The sequence below is a fragment of the Rana temporaria genome, chromosome 1, assembly GCF_905171775.1.
Source record: "Rana temporaria chromosome 1, aRanTem1.1, whole genome shotgun sequence".
Lineage (NCBI taxonomy): Eukaryota > Metazoa > Chordata > Amphibia > Anura > Ranidae > Rana > Rana temporaria.
The window spans coordinates 640,962,009-640,985,082 of record NC_053489.1 but is presented as its reverse complement, the minus strand read 5'-3'; the positions used below and the strand labels follow the sequence as shown (position 1 = coordinate 640,985,082).

General features: G+C 42.1%; 1 protein-coding gene across 2 annotated transcripts in view; it reads left to right on the top strand.

Annotated features, from left to right (window-relative positions):
- The window catches only part of EIF2AK3 (eukaryotic translation initiation factor 2 alpha kinase 3), an 89,058-nt gene that overhangs the window by 5,471 nt on the left and 60,513 nt on the right, over positions 1–23,074 (top strand). For both annotated transcript variants that reach the window (XM_040335466.1, XM_040335467.1), the window contains exon 2: positions 20,975–21,104. In XM_040335466.1, coding sequence (XP_040191400.1) covers positions 20,975–21,104 — 130 coding nt within the window. The remainder of the gene's footprint in view (positions 1–20,974; positions 21,105–23,074) is intronic.

The following is a 23,074-nucleotide window of genomic DNA, read 5'->3' as shown; positions in this document are numbered from 1 at the left end:
ATAAAATAGAAGAGAGGCGCCTCTAAGTGTAGCAATATGGTTACATGTAATGAAGGTACAACATTTAGCAACTTATTGCTACACTTAGAGGCGCCTCTCTTCTCTTTTATACTCTATGGCTCCTGGGTTTTACTTCTAATCCTCTTGTGGAGGCTTCCATTTGTGGATGGACATTTTATGGTTACACAACTTATCACATTACTATAATCTTTTTTAGATGGACTATAAACTGAAGGATTTATGAATAAATGGTTGTGCAACGAATCATTTGAGTTTCCATTATTTCTTATGGGGAAATTTTATTTTTTGCTAAAAAAATGCTTTGGATTACAAGCATGTTTCTGGAATTAATTATGCTCGCAATCCAAGATTTTACTGTATACGTATTACTTTAGTCCAAGCTGTGCCAATGTAACTATTTACAAAAAATAAATATCTGAAATGTTAGCTTTAAGGGGTTGTAAAGGAATCCCCCCCCCCCCTAAATAGCTTCCTTTACCTTAGTGCAGTCCTCCTTCACTTACCTCATCCTTCCATTTTGCTTTTAAATGTCCTTATTTCTTCTGAGAAATGCTCTGTAACTCTGTAACTTCACACAGTAATGTGAGGCTTTCTCCCTGGTGTGGAGAAAGCCTCTTGAGAGGGGAGGGGGCGAGCTGGAGTGTCAGGACGCCCACTAACACACAGCTTCTTTCTCTATCTGCAAAGTAGAGAGTGTCCTGACTTGCCTGCTCGCCCCCTCCCCCCTCAAGAGGCTTTCTCCACACCAGGGAGAAAGCCTCGCATTACGGTGTTGAGTTACAAAAAAGTTGAGTTGGGGGGGGGGAAAAAACTCGCTAAAAACACTAATAAACGCTATTGCACTGCAATAGCTACTGGCGTTTTTATAACCCTATTTTAATGTCAAGTGTTCATGGAGCCTTATAAAGTGTTCGCTGGAGTTTGGTTTCAAACTTGTTAGTCACTTATGTAAAGCCCACCTAAATTTACTAGTCCACCTTTCACTAACATCTCCATGAGGATGGGGGGGATTGGCTACTGCCAAATCTCAGTTTTGCTGATCCCCTGCAGCCACTTTCCAGTTTATGTACTAAAACTTGAAGCCACAAAATCTGGTGCAGCTGTGTATGGTAGCCAATCGGCTTCTAAAATACTGGAAGTCGATTTTTGCACTCTCCAGTTTTAGTAAATAACCCCCCTTTGTGTCAACCTGCACTTCATTGATGGCAGCATGGTGTGGGCTTTTTTATTTATTTTTTGCTGGACGGTTGTGTGTAAAAATATTTTGAAATGTCTTTTTAGGGTGACAACGCAGAAGAGCAATTGGGAGACGGGGACAGAGCGTTGTCATCCCAGAGCATGACGTGTGAAGTTATTTGTGATTGGAGTTGCATATACTGTACATTACTATTGCACTAATACAATACAAAATGTGACAATGTAACAATTCTCTAGTATGAAGACAATGCAGATTCTAAGGTGGAATATCTTTGGAACAGTTTGTGCTTAAAGAGGACACTCCTTAAGTAAACAGAAGTGCGGTTTATTACAGAAGCGTGTGCTGTTTGATGTGCTTCCTGATTTATTGTTGTTGTTTTCTCCTGTTGAGGACATTTATTACTTGAGGTTTTCTTGTATTTGTTGTGTAAAAGAATATGTGTGTCAGGTGAACATCTGGATTGTACAGGTTTTTTTCCCTGTTCTCTTGATTCTGGATTTTGTATGCGATCTTCCCAGCTATTTCCGTCACTTCTCTTACCTCTGGGAGCAATTACAGCGAGTGTCGGTGAAGAAGCCCCAGATGGGAGTTATCGAGTCTTTGCTGGTTCTTCTGTTTCTGGTAGTTTTTGTTGTAGTAGCTTGTGTAAAACACAGAAACCCACTTATGATTATTTGTTTAGTTGGATCCTTTCACCTCAAGGTTTAGCGTATGATCTAGGATTCAGAAGTATGTTGAGCGCTTACATTTTATTTGATATTTTCCCATATGTAGGATCGCACTTTATCTCATCAGTACAGACAATAACTATCAGCCTGGTTCACACTGGGTACGATTTGGAACGATTTGAGATGCGATTTGGCATGTCAAATCGCATCTCAAATCGGCGGCAATTGTCGGCAATGGCACTGTCCTAATCAGTGCGACGCCACATCTGCGATTTCAAAAAGTAGTTCCTGTACTACTTTTTGCGATTTCGGGCCGCGATTTACATTAAATTGCGGCCGAAATCGCGGCCGCGAAATCGCGGTAAAATCGCGCATTTTACCGCGATTTTGAATTCGCAGCAGTGTGAACCTAGGCTCAATGTTTTATGCTACAATTATAATATGGCTAAACCCAAGAAGAAATATCTTAAATATATTAGCACTTATATGGGGTGGTTGCAATTGTTTTGTCTTTTTTCTGGCTTAGTACATTTTCTGCAAGTACAATGTCCTTGTAAGTTCCTATGCAGTGAACTGAAATTCTCCTGGTAATTCCTGACAGGATTACTAGGTGAAAATAAAGGGTTACAGAACTAATCTAGCCACCACGTCTGATCAGCTGCTAGATATTAAGTCCAGGCTACAAAACCCAGGCGCTGTGTCTCAATGGCGACTGGAAATTGCGTCTTGGGGGCCTAGTCTACACTGCAGCAGCGATCAGGAATCCTCCCATGTGCCCTCCCCCCGCGGGTGCGCAGACTTGGGCCCCTTTCACATTGGACCGGGATCCGCGGTGGCGGTATTTCGCCGCTAAAAATAGCGGCGCTATACCGCCGGGATTGCCACGATAAAGGGTTGCCACGATAAAGGGTTAATACCGCCCGCAATGCGCCTCTGTAGAGGCGCATTGCGGGCGGTATTGCCGCGGTTTCCCATTGTTTTAAATGGGAAGGAACGGTATACATACCGCTCCAAAGATGCTGCTGACAGGAGATTTTTTTTTCTCTCTCCCGCTAGCGCATCGTCTCAGTGTGAAAGCCCTCGGGCTTTCACATTGAGTAGGCAGTGAAGGAGTTTTTCAGGCGGTATAGCAGCGCCTGGAAAAACTCCTCAGTGTGAAAGGGGTCCAAGGTTGGGCTGGTGAGGCCATGGCCGTGTAGCCTGATGGAATGGGTTTCGCACTCTGGTGGGCGGTTCTGTGATGAGCGTGGCTTGCTCTCACTGCCCGCCCACCTCTGACATCATCTTGCCACTTTGATGCCGGGGGTAAAGGTTTCGGGCTTGATCGGTCGCCCTTTAGGCCCCTTTCAGACTGAGGCAGGAGCTGCGGTTGCGGTATAACGCCGCTAAATATAGCGGCGCTATACCGCCGGGATTACCACGGGATTCGGCCGCTAGCGGTGCGGTATTAACCCCCGCTAGCGGCCGATAAAGAGTTAATATCGCCCGCAATGCGCCTCTATAGAGGCGCATTGCGGGCGGTATTGCCGCGGTTCCCATTGTTTTCAATGTGAAGGAGCGGTATACATGCCGCTCCTCTCACCGCTCCAAAGATGCTGCTGACAGGAGATTTTTTTGTCTCCCGCCAGCGCATCGCCTCAGTGTGAAAGCCCTCGGGCTTTCACATTGAGTCTGCAGTGCAGGAGTTTTTCAGGCGGGATAGCAGCGCTATTTTTAGCGCTTTACCGCCTGAAAAACTCCTCAATGTGAAAGGGGCTTTACTTACCGCCGTTGAATGTTTGGGGAGAGCCGCCTCATCTGCCCCCATCAGTGCAGCCTATCAGTGACAGGAGAAAAATTATTTATTTGCAACATTTTATAATAAAGTTTATTTATTTTTTAATTATTTTTCTTGCTTGGTACCAGGCGGGGGCAATTCTTACTGCCCGATGCCCCAGACATGCAGTTCTGGGCAGCTGATTTAAAAAACTGGCTCCTAACTTTTTTAGCTGACTCTAAGCAAAATTGTCAAGCCCTGTACAGGGAGTGCAGAATTATTAGGCAAATGAGTATTTTGACCACATCATCCTCTTTATGCATGTTGTCTTACTCCAAGCTGTATAGGCTCGAAAGCCTACTACCAATTAAGCATATTAGGTGATGTGCATCTCTGTAATGAGAAGGGGTGTGGTCTAATGACATCAACACCCTATATCAGGTGTGCATAATTATTAGTCAACTTCCTTTCCTTTGGCAAAATGGGTCAAAAGAAGGACTTGACAGGCTCAGAAAAGTCAAAAATAGTGAGATATCTTGCAGAGGGATGCAGCACTCTTAAAATTGCAAAGCTTCTGAAGCGTGATCATCGAACAATCAAGCGTTTCATTCAAAATAGTCAACAGGGTCGCAAGAAGCGTGTGGAAAAACCAAGGCGCAAAATAACTGCCCATGAACTGAGAAAAGTCAAGCGTGCAGCTGCCAAGATGCCACTTGCCACCAGTTTGGCCATATTTCAGAGCTGCAACATCACTGGGGTGCCCAAAAGCACAAGGTGTGCAATACTCAGAGACATGGCCAAGGTAAGAAAGGCTGAAAGACGACGACCACTGAACAAGACACACAAGCTGAAACGTCAAGACTGGGCCTAGAAATATCTCAAGAATGATTTTTCTAAGGTTTTATGGACTGATGAAATGAGAGTGAGTCTTGATGGGCCAGATGGATGGGCCCGTGGCTGGATTGGTAAAGGGCAGAGAGCTCCAGTCCAACTCAGACGAAAGCAAGGTGGAGGTGGAGTACTGGTTTGGGCTGGTATCATCAAAGATGAGCTTGTGGTGCCTTTTCGGGTTGAGGATGGAGTCAAGCTCAACTCCCAGTCCTACTGCCAGTTTCTGGAAGACACCTTCTTCAAGCAGTGGTACAGGAAGAAGTCTGCATCCTTCAAGAAAAACATGATTTTCATGCAGGACAATGCTCCATCACACGCGTCCAAGTACTCCACAGCGTGGCTGGCAAGAAAGGGTATAAAAGAAGAAAAACTAATGACATGGCCTCCTTGTTCACCTGATCTGAACCCCATTGAGAACCTGTGGTCCATCATCAAATGTAAGATTTACAAGGAGGGAAAACAGTACACCTCTCTGAACAGTGTCTGGGAGGCTGCGGTTGCTGCTGCACGCAATGTTGATGGTGAACAGATCAAAACACTGACAGAATCCATGGATGGCAGGCTTTTGAGTGTCCTTGCAAAGAAAGGTGGATATATTGGTCACTGATTTGTTTTTGTTTTGTTTTTGAATGTCAGAAATGTATATTTGTGAATGTTGAGATGTTATATTGGTTTCACTGGTAAAAATAAATAATTGAAATGGGTATATATTTTTTTTTTGTTAAGTTGCCTAATAATTATGCACAGTAATAGTCACCTGCACACACAGATATCCCCCTAAAATAGCTAAAACTAAAAACAAACTAAAAACTACTTCCAAAAATATTCAGCTTTGATATTAATGAGTTTTTTGGGTTCATTGAGAACATGGTTGTTGTTCAATAATAAAATTAATCCTCAAAAATACAACTTGCCTAATAATTCTGCACTCCCTGTATTACATATGAGTTTTGTGTTTCGAGTAACTGTCTATTCTTTTTATTTTTTTATTAAGAGAAGCTCCAGGCTCCTTCAGAAATAATTAAATCCGCAGCTACACATGCTGTAGGTGCTGACTTTTAGGCTCCATGCACACTGGAAGCTAAAAAAAAGCTATAAAAAAACGCCAGTAGCTTTCAACTTTTTTTAGCGTTTTTGCAATAGCGTTTTTCAGTGTAGCTTTTTTTTTTTTTTTTTTTTTTTTTTTTTCCAATGGATAAAAAAAACGCTGGTGAGCTGCGTTTTTTAGCGTGTTTTGTCCTGCCGAAAAACAGCAATTTGAACGCAATTTTCAGGCATTCCGAAAAAAGCCCATAATCTCCACTGCTCATTAACGCTAAATAAACGTCCATGTGTGCATGGACACATAGGCTAACATAGAGGTGCAGTTTATAGGCTTTTAAAAAAAAAAAAAACAATCTAAAACGCCAATAAACTGCAGTTTATGAGCTTCAGTGTGCATGGAGCCTTAATATTAGGCCAGTTGCCTTTTTTTATGAGCTTCAGTGTGCATGGAGCCTTAATATTAGGCCAGTTGCCTTTTTTTATGAGCTTCAGTGTGCATGGAGCCTTAATATTAGGCCAGTTGCCTTTTTTTATGAGCTTCAGTGTGCATGGAGCCTTAATATTAGGCCAGTTGCCTTTTTTTATGAGCTTCAGTGTGCATGGAGCCTTAATATTAGGCCAGTTGCCTTTTTTTTTTGCCTTTTCTCACTCGAGCCTATATTTTAATTGGGTGCTGCCACCGCCACCTCAACTTAGGGAAACTGGCAGTGTAACAGTAAAATCATATGTCCCAATGATCATTTGCACACATGTCCGTGATCATCTGCGTACATATGTCTTCTTTTTTTTTTTTTTTTTTTTTTTTACCAAAGACATGTAGCAGAATAAAGTTTGGCTTAAATTTATGACAAAATATGAATTTTTTTTCTTCGATTTCTTTTAAAACAAAGTGGAATATTTTTTTAATTCCTGCTCTTTTTTTCGCTTATATTGCAAAAAAAGAAAAAACTGATTTGTGAATAAATACCACCAAATGAAAGCTCTATTTGTGAGAACAAAATTATAAAAATGTCATTTGGGTACAGCCATTGACTTGTTTTAAATCAAATCCACCCTGTGCACTCTCCAGTTTTAGGAAATCAGCCCCATTGTGCATTTGGCTGTGAAATGGGACATACATGGGGGGTGCGCTCGTGTAAATGAGGCCTATTTCATCATTTAGCAGTTGGTAAGATTGCATCCATTTTTGGAGCCAGCTGCTGTGTTTGAAAACTCCTTTACTTTGTGTACACTGCAGGCCTGTGTGTGGATAGTATATGGTATATTTGGTGTGTGATGTGGTGTTTGGCAAGCTGTGGGTATGGACCATTATGGAATATAATGTGAGAAGTGTTATTGATGTCTTGGAGGAAGTAAATGAAGTGGGAGATGATGGAGAGTGGCGATCGGTTGCAGTTCTCAGAGTGGGCTGTCCTGACCTCACACCAGTTTGATGAAGCAGTTTGTCTATTATGTAAGTCAGTGACTTGTGTAGGATGATCCTCCCATACAGTGATATGGCAGCATGCAGGTAGGACTTCAATACTGGCATTCAGCATCTGCAGTTTGGTATCATGTTGTGTAAGACCCCCATACACAGATTTTCTGCAGATTTTTGACTTCAGATTTACCAAAAACATATAATATGAAGTCAAACAATAAGAGTTTCAATTTGTATGCAATCAGGCAGGCCCCTGCACTACATGGTTTTGGTAAATCTGAAGACAAAAATCTGCAGAAGATCTAATAGTGTGTATGGGGTTAACTTCTGCTCGGCACTTTTATTTTTTCAGGTTTGGTTTTGCACCCTTCCTCTGTTTTTCTTATAAGTTTATACAAGTATGTACATAATTGGATTCTTATAATTTTTGTTTATTATTCTTTAAATGTTCTTTATTATTCTATCATGTTTGGTTTGTACTGCAGCTCATATTTTTATTACTTACTTGGCATGGTTTAAGATTGAACCGGAAACTTATGACTTGTGTTTGTTATAGAAACAGGTTTTGTGAAATTTGTTATATACTTGTACACTTTGTTTCAACAGTGTGTATGTTTCAGTTTTATAACCTATTCAGATCAAATGGTGATTAAATACATTCAAGTTCATGTATTTCTCTCTCCTGCTGACCGCTCTGTGATTCATATGACTTTGGCAGGTATCCATCTTTTAGTAACACTTTCTTTTCCTAAAGTGCTGACACATGAAGATCCGTCTTTGCCCCTGTATTAGCTTAGGATCCTCCGTTCCGATCATACAATGGTAGATTTTTATTAAAAATTTTGGTTTTAAGAATTTTGGAGTGAAATCGACCTTTTTTGTTTTCAACTAAAGTGACAAGAAAATTAAAAGGAACAGAATGGAAAATGTTGTCTTGCATGAAGGAGTTTCTAACGTATATGCTTTGTGTTCTGGAAAATGCATTTATTCCAGAATTTGAATATTAAAAGTAAACAAAATGTGAAGTACTTTCAAATGGCATACGTTGAGCTGACAAATGTACCATATTTACTCGCGTATGAGCCGAGGCACCTAATTTTACCACAAAAAATGGGAAAACGTATTGACTCGAGTATAAGCCTAGGTTGTCCATCTGCATGCCTCACTGTGCCCATGACTAGACTGACGTTTAACATGGGAGTCTATTGAAGGGGTTCCCGGCTTTGAAAAATCAGTGCTCCCCAGTTGTTAGGTCCCCCAGACAACAAACTTTGCACACTTGTAGTGGAGAAATGGGGATACATGTGTGCCAAGTTCCAGGGGACCTACGACGGGCCGGTAGCGGGTCCCCAAAGTCACAGGAGAAATGACCGTTTAACATGGGAGTCTATGGAAGGGGTGCCCAGCTTTGAAAAAATCTGTGCTCCCCGGCCGTAGTTCCCCTGGACGACAAACTTTGCACACTTGTAGAGGAAGAGTGGGGCTACATGTGTGCCAAGTTTGGGGTCCAGTACCGGGGTCCCCAAAGTTCGGGAGATCAGGCGCAAAAATGTGACTTGCGTCTAAGCCGAGGGGGGCATTTTCAGCACAAAAAAAAATGTGCTGAAAAACTCGGCTTATACTCGAGTGTATACGGTACTCAGAATTTTTCGGCTGAATATTCGTCCAAATTTTTGCATGAATGTGTTTATAAGTCTATTAGTGTATGGCCAGATTTAGATGCAGAAGGCACAAAATTTGTTAAAATGGTACCTAGAGGGCCGGTTCACACCACATGCATTCCAGTACATCATTATATATATATATATATATGTGTGTGTGTGTGTGTGTGTGTGTGTGTGTGTGTGTGTGTGTGTGTATATATATATATATATATATATATATATATATATATATATATATATATATATATATATATATATAAAATGTGCCTTGCGAAAGTATTCGGCCCCCTTGAACTTTGCGACCTTTTGCCACATTTCAGGCTTCAAACATAAAGATATAAAACTGTAATATTTTTTTTTTTTTTTTTTTTGAAGAATCAACAAGTGGGACACAATCATGAAGTGGAACGAAATTTAATGGATATTTCAAACTTTTTTAACAAATAAATAAAAAAACAAAAAAATTGGGCGTGCAAAATTATTCATCCCCCTTAAGTTAATACTTTGTAGCGCCACCTTTTGCTGCGATTACAGCTGTAAGTCGCTTGGGGTATGTCTCTATCAGTTTTGCACATCGAGAGATGCAAATTTTTGCCCATTCCTCCTTGCAAAACCGCTCGAGCTCAGTGAGGTTGGATGGAGAGCATTTGTGAACAGCAGTTTTCAGTTCTTTCCACAGATTCTCGATTGGATTCAGGTCTGGACTTTGACTTGGCCATTCTAACATCTGGATATGTTTATTTGTGAACCATTCCATTGTAGATTTTGCTTTATGTTTTGGATCATTGTCTTGTTGGAAGACAAATCTCCGTCCCAGTCTCAGGACTTTTGCAGACTCCATCAGGTTTTCTTCCAGAATGGTCCTGTATTTGGCTCCATCCATCTTCCCATCAATTTTAACCATCTTCCCTGTCCCTGCTGAAGAAAAGCAGGCCCAAACCATGATGCTGCCACCACCATGTTTCACAGTGGGGATGGTGTGTTCAGGGTGATGAGCTGTGTTGCTTTTACGCCAAACATAACGTTTTGCCAAAAAGTTTGATTTGGTTTCATCTGACCAGAGCACCTTCTTCCACATGTTTGGTGTGTCTCCCAGGTGGCTTGTGGCAAACTTTAAACTACACTTTTTATGGATATCTTTAAGAAATGTCTTTCTTCTTGCCACTCTTCCATAAAGGCCAGATTTGTGCAGTATACAGGGACTGATTGTTGTCCTATGGACAGAGCGCTTTAAACGGACCTCTGAGACTATCACAGTGCAGGTGCATTTATACGGAGACTTGATTACACACAGGTGGATTCTATTTATCATCATTAGTCATTTAGGCCAACATTGAACTTCTGGAGAGAGTTTGCTGCACTGAAAGTAAAGGGGCCGAATAATTTTGCACGCCCAATTTTTTCAGTTTTTTATTTGTTAAAACATCCAATAAATTTCGTTCCACTTCATGATTGTGTCCCACTTGTTGTTGATTCTTCAAAAATAATTACAGTTTTATATCTTTATGTTTGAAGCCTGAAATGTGGCAAAAGGTCGCAAAGTTCAAGGGGGCCGAATACTTTTGCAAGGCAGTGTGTGTGTGTGTGTGTGTATATATATGTGTGTGTGTGTGTGTGTGTGTGTGTGTGTGTATATATATGTGTGTGTATATATATATATATATATATATATATATATATATATATATATATATATATATATATATATATATATATATATATATATATATATATATATATATAGTGTGTGTGTGTAGATAGATAAAAAATATAATATATATATATATTTTTTTTATGCATGAATAGTAGTTTATATGCCTGGTTTCACATCAGTGTGGTCAGTTCAGGATGTTCCAGTTCCTGAAAAAAGTAGAACATGCTGCATTTTTTTTTCTGTACAGAACTGTACTGGAATGCGGCTAAATGCATCAAACGCGCACCAGAATGTATAGCATGAAACAAAAACTTGAGGAAACCTTGGACAAAAAGAGAGAAACGAGAGGGGAAAAAAATGCACTCAATAAAAACGCTTTAAAAACTTGCATACAGAAACGCTTCTGAGTTAGTTTTTGTGATGCAAAGTTTTTGTAGCTTGCACATGATTGGATAATATCAGCAGAGCTTCCCCTCATTTCAGATCTACCCCTCAGATCTACAGCGACTGATTCCAAGTGCAATTTCAAGTGCACTTCGCACTTGTAGTTTGCACTTGTAGTGCATAGTGGATTTGCTTTTCCTAAATAACCCCCTAAGTGTAATTTCTGTCTGTTGCTTTGTTCCTCTGCTGTCGGCATGAGTCACTTCTGACACGTTTTCCTGACGCCAAAAGAAAAAAAGTGACAGGGGAGGGATCTCCAGCTGATTGACAGCCTCAGCCCTGTTCCTGTGGGATGTGTCTTTTTTTCCTCCGCACAGTGTAACCTCAGCTCGCCACCATTTCTTTTTTTTTTTTTTCTGACTGCTCTCAGACAATCTGTATATTTCTGGGCTTCTTTGAACGAATGTGGAGAACAATGGAACAACCTTTCCCTCCATCTCTGTAAAAAATGTTGTTGGCTTAAGAAATGAATATTGCACATGCTGTATTGTGGATAGGGCGTCACACACGTGTGTGGTTACGTAAGAAATAGTAGGAATGACGGCAGAAGTGAGAGTTGCCTGCAGCTGTGAGAAGAGAAATGTCACTTCAGCAGGAAGGAAGGTAGTGCTGCTATCTGGAGGCAATATATGATTCATAGAGGGTGGAATGCAGAGAATCGTGTCCTCTGTAATATAAAGTCTGTGGTGCTTTTTAAATATATGCAAGCACAGCTGGTATGTGTGCATGGGGATTGCCGAGGTCTCCTTGGCGATGACTGATGCTGTGAGGTAGTGTAGTGAAGGGAAGAGAACTGGAGGCTTGGAGGTAATGGTATGAATCTGTTTGGTTAGCATCCTGGGATGTGTAGTTCCTTGGGTTGTCCACAACTGCAATAAAGGGAATGTGCTGCCAAGAAGAGAACACTAACACTTGCTAACTCGCTGTTCAGCAGTTTAATGAGATACAAGTAGAAAAATAACAAACTATAAATAGATTAAAATATATGGGTGTTTATAATCCTCTATCTCTCTCGCCAAAGCAGTTAAGTTTGTATAGGAAAAAGGGAAGGGGGGTAATATAAGGGGAATGGATTAGTTGAAGTCCAGGATGAGAGCGGAGAGTCTCTGGAAGTGAGTGTCCCTCACTGATGAGTACTTAGGGCAATGTAGCAGGAAGTGTTCCTCGTCCTCCGGGACCCCCTGGTCACATTGCTGGCACAGTCTCCTCTCCCTGGGCTTGTAGGTCTGTCTGTGCCGTCCTAATTCCATTTCCAGGCTGTGGGCGCTCAGTCTGTACAGGCTCATTGTCTGTCTGTCTGTCTGTCTTTGGGGTCTTGTAGCACCTCCAGGTACGGGGCCAGTTTGTAGTCTCTCTGCATTGACTGGTAAATCGTTAGTTTTTTTTGGAGTTTTGTTATTTCGTATCTCCATTCTCCAACATGTTTTTTCTTTGGAGTTATCCATTATGTTTGTTTTTTTTATTTGAGATTTTGTCAGGCCGAATTGTTGAGAGTTTTGGGGAGACAGGATGTTGATAAGTTGTTGCAGGCCACACGGCTTGGACTGGTTCTTACTGTCCAGTAAGGCTTTATGGTGGTAGGAGTTGGGACTGCTGTTTTGTAGGTGGTCCCAGTATGATAGCGCCCTCTTCTGTACTGCGAGAAGTAAGGGAAATCTGCCCAGCTCTGACCGGCAAGCACTGTTGAAGGTGCTCCGATGAACTTGGAGGAGGTGCTTGCAAAATTCCAGATGGAATATTTCTGTTGGGCTGGGGTCCCATTTGGATTGGTCTGGGTAGGTGACAGGACCCCAAACTTCACTGCCATAAAGAAGAATTGGGGCGATGACGCTATCAAATATTCTGAGCCAGACTCTCACGGGTGGTTTTAGGTGGTACAGCCGTCTCCTGATGGCATAGTAGGCTCTGCATGCCTTGTCTTTTAGTGCCTCTAGGGCTGGCTTGAAACTTCCTGATTGGGTAATGTCTAGGCCGAGGTATGTGTAGCTGTTAGTTTCATCCACAGTGCAGTTGTTTATTGTGAAGGAAGGGCTCTTTGTTTTGTATTTTTCTTTTGGAACACCATGGTTTTTGTTTTGCTCGAGTTGATTGGTAGTGCCCATGTGGCACTGTATTTCTCCAGAACTTCCAGGCTGTCTTGTAGGCCTTTCTCTGTTGGTGACAGAAGTAGGAGGTCATCTGCATACAGCAGGAACTTCACCTCGGTGTCATGTAGAGTCAGTCCTGGTGCTGGGGAGGATTCTAGAGCTGCCGCCAGTTCATTGATGTAGATGTTGAGGGTTGGACTTGGGCTGCAGCCCTGTCTGACTCCTCGGGCCTGCCGGAAGTGTTCAGTTCTTTTCCCATTCACCTTTACGCTGCAGCTGTTCTCAGTGTATGAACGTTTGATGACGTCGTATGTTTTCCCTCCTATTCCACTCTCCAATAATTTGAGGAACAGGCCTGGGTGCCACACTGAATCAAATGCCTTCTTAAAGTCCACAAAGCAGGCGAATATCTTCCCATGTTTTGTATGGTGGACATGGTTCTTGATGGTTTGGCATGAACCCTGCCTGACTTCTACTGAGGACATTGTGTTGTGTCAGGAAGTCCTTTGCCTGGTTCACACCTGGTGGGCTTATCTCATAGGTGGTGTTTTGGAAGTTTTCAAGCTGTTTTTTAATGTCGCGTCTGTCAGTTACCTCTCTGTATTTTGTGGTAGACTTTTTGGACCATTTAAATGATGGTGGCAGGTTGCGGAGAGACGCCCGGTGGAGTTTTGGTAATGGTTTGCTAGAAGATTTGATGTATAGCAGTTAGGGGTGCAACGGATCAAAAAACTCACGGTTCGGATCGTTCCTCGGATCAGGAGTCGCGGATCGGATCATTTTTCGGATCGGCAAAAAAAAATCTCCCCCACTAATATCCACATCTCCCCACCAACTATAGTACCCCCTCGGTGCAGACCCCCCCTCCTCTTAGTACAGAGACCCCCCCCCTCTTCTCAGTACAGAGACCCCCCCCCCTCTTCTCAGTACAGAGACCCCCCCCCTCTTCTCAGTACAGAGACCCCCCCCCCTCTTCTCAGTACAGAGACCCCCCCCCCCTCTTCTCAGTACAGAGACCCCCCCCCCCTCTTCTCAGTACAGAGCCCCCCCCCCCCTCTTCTCAGTACAGAGACCCCCCCCCCCTCTTCTCAGTACAGAGACCCCCCCCCCCTCTTCTCAGTACAGAGACCCCCCCCCCTCTTCTCAGTACAGAGACCCCCCTCCCCTCTTCTCAGTACAGAGACCCCCCTCCCCTCTTCTCAGTACAGAGACCCCCCCCCCCCTCTTCTCAGTACAGAGACCCCCCCTCTTCTCAGTACAGAGACCCCCCCTCCCCTCTTCTCAGTACAGAGACCCCCCCCCCAGCTAGTACCGACAGACGAGCGGGGTGTCCCACGAGTGCGGGCTCCTCCTTTGTGGGTGTAAACAGAGGAGGGCCGCCGCCGGGTGTACCAAGATGGCGGCGGCTCCGGAGCTAGGCCATAACATTAGGAAAGGCTGCGGCTTCGGCCTAGCTCCTAGCTTTTTCATTTCGTTACCAATATATTTTTTTTCACAGGATATTTAGGTCACAAATATTTTTTTGTTCTCGTTTATCAGATATGGATTGAAATATTATTGGGACTTTGCTTTAGTTTTAATTTTTCACGTGTAAAATATTGTTTTTCACACAATTCTCTTTTACAAAATTCGTTTTTTTTTTTTTTTTTTCACATGAAAATTTTACACCTGTTATTTGTCATATTATTATTTTGTATTAGCGTTGCATCTATTTTTGGTTAATTTTTAACAATGCAAGGTACCCATGTATGGATCTGGATAGTTACATGATGTAGGGACCGGGGATGTCACTTGATGAATGTATCTGCATATTTGGATGGTCACGTGATGAAGGTGCGATTGGGTTGGTCACATGATGAAGATAACTATGTAGGGCAGGAGAAGGCAACCTGGGCTCCTCCAGCTATTGTGGAACTACATTTCCCATGAGGAAATGCAAGGCTGGCAGTTATAATTACTCCCAGAGGCATGATGGGACTTGTAGTTCTGCAACAGCTGGAGGGCCCCAGGTTTCCTACCCCTGATGTAGGGTTTGGGGTTGTCGCATGATAAAGGTATCTAGATATAAACTTAGATAGTCACATGATGAAGGTACTGAACCTAGGTGTGGACTGGAATGACGGCTACAGCGCGGACCCCAATTGCCGGGAGGACATCAATAGACATCCTCCCCTTCGCGCTTCTCGTGCGCCCTGTGATCACCCGAGTCACTGAGACTTGGGTGATCACCGATCCGGTCCCGCCCCCTTACCACTTGATGTAAACAAAGCTCGGTAATCAGATTTTTTTTTTTTTTTCCTCACGCCGACAGCGTCGGTGCCCATTATTGCCACCCATCAGTGCCACATCTCAGTGCCGCCTTATCGGTGCCCACCAGTGCCGCCTTATCGGTGCCCACCAGTGCAGCCTCAGCGTACATCAATGAAGGAGAAAAATTACCTGTTTGCAAAATTTTATAACAAAAGTTTTAAAAAAATATATATATATAATTTTTTTTTTTTTTTTCATTCAGTCTTTTTTTTTTTTTTTTACCCAAAAATAAAAACCGCAGAGGTAATCAAATGCCACCAAAAGAAAGCTCTATTTGTGGGTGGGGGGGGGGGGGGGATGATCATTTTGGGTACAGTGTTTGACCGCGCGATAGTCATTTAAAGTGCATCAGCGCTGAAAATTGGTCTGGGCAGGAGGGGGGGTTAAGTGCCCAGTAAGGAAGTGGTTAATAGAACTTTTAAATTTACATGGTGTGACACCCCCTCATAGGTATCATTCAGGACCCCTTCAGTGTGTGTGCATAATTTTAGACTCTAAAATGTAGAGACTAATTGTGGATGGCTTTTATGCAGAAAGTTTTGACTTGCTTCTCAGTGTTTGATAGGAAAAGTCTATTTGTTTTGTCTTCTATTTCTGTAAACTCTAGACAGAATAAAGAGCTTAGTTTCATCATCTAAGGGTTAATATCCCGTCATCCCATGCTTGGACTGTTATCTTGTCCTGGGATAAATGTAATCTGTTTAAATTGCAGCTTAGCAAACTCATGCAACCAAACACCAGCATTGGTTCTCATGTAGGCAAACATTTGTGTGGTCAGCCGTGCTTGAGAGCCGTCCTGCGCTGTGCCAGTTAGTGGAACACAATTGTCAGGGATGATCCAGAAACTCAACATTGGTGTGCTGCATGTGTCTCGGTAAGCGCTACATTCTTACATTGTATCTCCGGGGAAATATCTATTGATGGCACAAGATAGTCATTAGGATTTTAAGGATGTGTACACACTTCCAGTTACTCTTTGTAACGCATTCATATTGAGGCAAGTCTTCTTTAACGGAAATGTGTAGTCCTAATTTTTTATTTTATTTTTGTAGATAATATCTAGTAAAACTGCCTTTTTTTTTTTAAAGGGTACATTTGTGAATAAAATTATTTTAGAATCGATGTGCTTGTTTATGTTGTGCAATGCGGAGATCACCTTGATGTAATTGATCTTCTGTATATGTGTTGTGTGTGTTTTTTTTTTTTTTTTAACCTCTTGACCACTGGGCACTTAAACCCCCTTCCTAACCAGACCAATTTTCAGCTTTCGGTGCTCTCACAATTTGAATGACAATTACTTAGTCATACAGCATTGTACCCGTCTGAAAATTTTGTCCTTTTTTCCCACAAATAGAGCTTTCTTTTGGTGGTATTTGATCACCTCTGGGTTTTTTATTTTTTGCGCTATAAAAGAAAAAACACTGAAAATTCTGTAAAAAAAAAAAAAAAAAAATCTTGATTGTCATATTAGCGGGTATTACAGAGTATTGGGGTTATTGCAGCGTATGGGGGGGGTTATTGCAGAGTATGGGGAGGTTATTGCAGAGTATTGCACAGGGAGGGATGGCTGAACAGGGATGGATGGCTGGATCTGTAACTGCATTTGTCACAGATCCAGCCACAGCTGCTGCTGCTTCCGCTCTCCCCCCTCTCCTCTCACACTGTACCGATCGGTACAGAGAGGAGAGGGAGGAAACAAACCGGCGTCATGTAATGACGCCGGTTTGTTTATAAGTGATCGCTCCGTCATTTGACGGAGCGATCACGTGATAAACGGCCGCTATCAGCGGCAATTTACCGCGATCTGTGATGTGCCGGGTCTTCTAGACCCAGCGCTCACAGATGATTCCGGGAGTGCGCCCCAGAGGGCGCGCGAGTGAAGGATTCTGGGAGGACGTCTCAGGGACGTCCTCCCAGAATAACTCCACCACGCTGTAGACGTCTTTTGTCTATAGCGCGGTGGTAAAGAGGTTAATCTTAAAATCTTGTACTTGGGGATCGGCATCCTTTTCTGATTTACATATATGATGGCCCTGTGTCCTTTATCATTGCACTACACAATGGTTGTGCTTAATCACTCTTTCCCACATTGCCAACTCAGTGGAAATGGTGCACTCTGTACAGAATGTATTTGCTTATTTTAACTATTAAAAGCATGGAAGCTGTGATTGCAATGAAATGGAAAGCTCCTTCTTTTGTGACTTATCTGCAAATCTCCATGTTTTAATGCAATAAAAAATAAATAAAAGAAAGGGAACGCTTGTGAAATGGCTGTCCTATCAAAAATTACTTTAAAGCGGAGGTTCACCCTAAAACTTTTTTTTATGTACCATCCCATCCTGCATACTTGCGTCAGCTATAGTATGTTTGTTTTTTGTTTTTTTTTTGCCGCTGTATTTACCGTTTAATCGTTGAGTTTCGTTTCAGACTCCGGCGGGGAAATGGGCGTTCCTATGAAGAGGGCAACGTGATTGACGTCCGGCTATGGCCCATCACGCGTTCCGAAAATAGCCAAAATAGGACTTGGATATATACGGCGCCTGCACAGTCAGCTCCTAGTCTGTGCGCAGGCGCCGTATAGCGCCGTGAAGAGCCGAGTCCTACTCCGGCTATTTGCGTGACGCCCCATAGCCGGACGTCAATCATGTTCCCCTCTTCATAGGAACGCCTACTCCCCGCGGGAGTCTGAAATGAAACTGAACGATTAAACGGTAAATACAGCGAAAAAAAAACATACTATAGCTGAAGCAAGTATGCTGGATGGGATGGTACATAGATGTTGTTTTTTAGGGTGAGCCTCCGCTTTAAAGTCCAATTCCAAGATCGAAATAAAAAATAAACATTTGGCAGGGGTGTCTGAAGTTTGCCAAATCCGATTGAATAGCTCCATGGAATAATACTTTCAGAGCTGCCTTGCAGTATTGGTATCACTGCGGATTTTGGGTTCCTAGCAGGTTGACACTGGGAGGGTAGAACTGCATTTACTGCACACATTACTAGGGCTGCAACTAACGATTTATTTTCATAATCGATTAGTTGGCCGATTTTATTGTTTCGATTAATCGGTTAATTACCTTTTAAAAAGAAGTGTGGTGTGTCATTTTTAGTTAATATGTAAAGTTTAAAAAAAAAAGGCAATCTTCTTAAATATCTCTATCAAGTGGTATATATAATAACCAACTATATGGTTAGGGAGCAAAATCTCCAATCCACTCTGAGAATAACAGACAGATTAGATGTACTGTATATACTATTAGGAGGGTGAATCTGGTAAATATTATCAGATATCATTATTGGAAAACTTCTTGGTAAAAGGAATTTTCAGACGGTGTATGTGGTTTTCATTCAGAAATTGCATTTATTTTAAAACTGAATGTTAAAAGCAAGTGGAAATTTCAAATATTCTTTCATTCAGTAAATGTACAAAGATTTTTTTTGTTTTTAATATTCTTGTCTGAAAATTGATCTGTGTGGCCAGCATAAAGCCACATATACACGATCGGACTTTTTGCCAACAAACTTTATTATCCGACCGTGTGTACGCTCCATCGCACAAACTTTTTTGGTTTTCATCGGACAAAAGTTCGCTCTGCAAACGGACAAACTTTTCAGCAACAAAAGTCCTACGGTGCAAAGTCCTATCGTGTGTACAGAAATCCATTGGATTTTAGTCCAAAGTACAAATGCGCATGCCCAGAACCAATGTTAAATTCAACCAACAATAGCAGAAGTTGACCAAAGGGTGGCGGAAAAGAGCAGAAAAAACACGTGATGTTGGGAAAGTTTGCAGAAAAGTCCTGCCGTGTGTATGCTATGGGTGTGCCCGGCCAACTCCCTTCGGACAAAAATCCATGGAAAAGTTTGTTTGAAGTCCGATCGTGTGTACGAGGCTTTAGGCTCAGTACACACCTATGCAGTTTGCATTTGATCTGTTTCTGAAGTGTGTTTTGCTGTTGCATTGAGATTTTTGCCGTGATTTGCGTGTTTGCATTTTTTTAATGCTTTTTTTTTTTTGGCCAAATTGTTGGGCAGATTAAAAAAGATATATTGTTGAAAAAATTAGGGATGCATATCAGCCGATACATATCGGCTGAAAACAGCTGTTTTGGCGACATGCCGAAACAGCTTAAAAATTGCCAATATGGGCATCGGGTGCCCGTAAAAAAGATGGCCGCTGGGCTGTGTTGGCTCCGTCCTCTGCCTCTGCCTATGGCGAGTGTACTGCACGAGCCAACGAGTGTCACTGCCAAAGTGTCCCTCCTGAGTCCTCCTGACTCGATTGGTTATTCAAAATTGGCCCTTTATGGTACAAAAAGAGAAAATGAACACTACTGTAAATATTACTTTTACTGTTCCACATTAAAATAATGAACCCATTACAGTAGCGATTATTTGCTCTTTTTGTACTATAAAGGGCTCATTTTAGTTTTTTTTTAACACCATTGTGTTACTAAATGTCTTAGGCCTGGTTCACACTTATGCATTTTTTTGCAGAAATGCACTACAGTTCAAGTGTGAACCAGGCCTAAGACATTTAGTAACATAAATAGGGTTAAAAAAAAACCTAAAATGAGCCCTTTATAGTACAAAAGGAGCAAATAATCGCTACTGTAAGGGGTTAATTTTTTAAATGTGGATCAGTGAAAGTAATATTTACAGTAGTGATTATTTGCTCTTTTTGTACTATAAAGGGCTCATGTCTGGTGAGTGTTGATTTTAACCATTGGTGATGGTGGCACATCTTTCTCGGGTGGAAGAGATAGCGGCACTTTCCTGTACACAGCATTACCAACATTGAACCTTGTGTTTGCTGGAACCTATTGTATAAGAGCAAGATTGCCTGTCATTTGGACTATTTTTAAGTGCAGCCAGCACATTGCACATTTGTATGGTTGTTTGATAATTATTTCACTTTTATTGATATTTATTTTATTTTGTTCCAATATCGGTTATTGGACAACTCACGGTGCAGTTGGCATACTGCATATTGTGGTTTTACACACACATATATATATATATATATATAATAATTTTTTTTTTGTAATATGTTTTCACTATTTGGTTGGTCAGTAGCAGCAACAACAGCCATTTTTCTCATAGAAGCACTGTGGCATATGGATTGTATGCTGACACACTGATCTAGATATATGATTTAAGTTTGAAATCACTGTGTCACATTTGTATGACTCATATATTTCTTATATTTTTTATTGTTTGTATTCAGGTTATTCACACTTAAGATTGGGTACATTGTGGCCCTGATATTTCACTTATGTCCATATTCCCAGAGATTAAATACCTCTGGATAATTAGATCAGCGCAGTAACCTTTTTCTTCTTAGAGCACTATTGACCCCCACTAAGGGCACACAGTACTGCAGCAGATCAGGGTTCACATTTATTTATTTATTTCCTTTTGCGCCGGTGACACTCACAACCAAAGGGCTCATGTCGTGTGTTTTTTTTTTTTTATTTTCTTTTTCCTTTTAACCCCATTATGTTACTGGCCAATTAATCAATTATGAAAATAGTAATCGATTATAAAATGAATCAATTAGTTGTTTCGGCCCTATACATTACCACGTTAAATGCATCTGACCCAGACTCCCAGTGTTGAAGTGTATTCAGCACATGATAATTGCAGTAGTGCGCACTTTAGTTGGTTGAATAGTAATCAATGATATTGAAGAAAATATTTTTCTAAAATAAATATATATATTTATTTTTCTTTGTTTGGTACAATTAAGAAATTTGGAGTTGATCTATATGATGAGTGACATGAGTGAAAACCATAAAACCATTTATTTTTCCCCCCTAGGTCTTTGGTCATAATTAGTACATTGGATGGAAGAATTTCAGCCCTGGATCCTGAGAACCATGGGAGAAAGCAATGGGACTTGGATGTGGGGTCGGGATCTCTTGTGTCATCCAGCCTTAGTAAACCAGAGGTATGTTTGTTCTCCTTCATTACTTTGAATATATTTAGGCAGGGAAAAGGAGAAAGATGTAATCAACGGGAAGCTTTTTGTTCCAAATGCATAATTTATTATTTTATATGTGACCTAAATATTCTGCCATAATCAAGATTTGCACATGTTTTGTTTGAAATTGTTCTTAAAAGTTCCTCTTGTACCACACATTTTACTGTGAGGTGTTCATTGTATTCTGTTGATTTTCTCTCCAATAAAAATATTTATACGAGAAATTGCTCTTCAAAAAAGCATTTTTATATAAAACACATCTGGGTTTTTGTCTGCATTCTCTGTTGGCATATCAAGGAATGTGTGTACTATGTTGCCACAGAGTGGGCTATAATAATAATGTTTTTTATAACGTAGCCCATTTGAACTGTGTGCCCAAAGATGATACCAAAGTCCCTGTACTTGCATAGCAAACTTCACATGGATAGTGGTTGGGATTCAAACCAGGAGAACACAGAGGGCATTGCTCCAGTGGCAGCGACCGCTGAGTTGTGCTTCAGTTTGTTCATATTGGGCCAGATTCAGGTAGATCCGTGCAATATTTGCGTGGGCAAAGGGCAACGATTTTTGCTCTGCGCCCACGCAAATATTTTGAAATGCCCGCGATTCACGGAGCAGTAGCTCCGTAAATTGCGCGGGCGATATGCTAAATAGCCCGGCGTAAGGGCGCCTAATGTAAATGATCCCGCCGGGGGCGGGAATCATTTAAATTAGGCGCGCTCCCGCGCCGAGCAAACAGCGCATGCTCCGTCGGGAAACTTTCCCGACGTGCATTGCGGCAAATGACGTCGCAAGGACGTCATTTGCTTCTAAGTGAACGTGAATGGCGTCCAGCGCCATTCACGAATCACTTACGTAAACGACGTGAAATTTAAATTTCACGAGCGGGAAGGGCGGCTATACTTTAGCATTGGCTGCCCCTGCTATAGCAGGAGCAGCCTTGCGCTAAAGTCGCCGTACGGAAACTCCGTACCTTGCATGCGCAGGGCCCGCGCAACTTTTGTGAATCGGTGGTAGTATGCAATTTGCATACTATACGCCGATCACAATGGCCGCGCCCCCTAGCGGCCAACGCAAGAATGCAGCCTGAGATATGAAGGCATAAGGAGGCTTATGTCTGTCATATCCTAGGCTGCAGTCCGCGTAGCGATGTTCCTGAATCAGGGGCATTCGCTACGCGGGAGCAAAACAGCTATTGCGCCGCGCAACCTATGGTTGCGCGGGTGCAATAGCTTCTTGAATCTGGCCCATTGTGTTAAAGTTGCTCCGTTTTTGTAAGGCTTTTTAGTGTAAGTGTTTTAGCACACTCGTGCTAGAGATGAGGATGTGCATTTGATTTCTAGGCAAGGATCTGAAATGAATATTATCTGCAGCACAAGAGACAGAACATGCTACATGAAACTGTGTTTGGATTGGGGCTCAGGGGGATGGACAGCGATTTGTTTGTGTCCGGAGAAGCTCGGCGCTGCGTGCCCGCATCCTGTGTTAGTCAGTGGAGATGCGACGGTTGTACATATTATTCTTTTAACAGCCAGGATGGCTCTTTATTGAAAATATAAGTGGTACAAAGAAAATGGTTATCCAGACAGCGATACATGGCAAAGAAGAAAGTCATTCCATAGATTAAGGGCCGTTTCACATGGGCGGATCAGTAATGATCCGCTCCGTGTGTCCGTAAAAGCTCAGCGGGGATCCTCCGTAAAATCCCCGCTGAGCCGTCGGCTGACAGGGCGGTCTCCGCACACTGTGCAGGGACCGCCCTGTCATTCCTCTGCTCTCCCCTATGGGGGATCGGATGAACACGGACCGTATGTCCGTGTTCATCCAATCCGCCAGATGGGGGAAAAAAAAGATTTTCTTCCGTCCGAAAAATCGGATCTTTGCGGAAGCGGACGATTACGGGTGTCGGCGGATGGTCATCCACTGACACCCGCAAT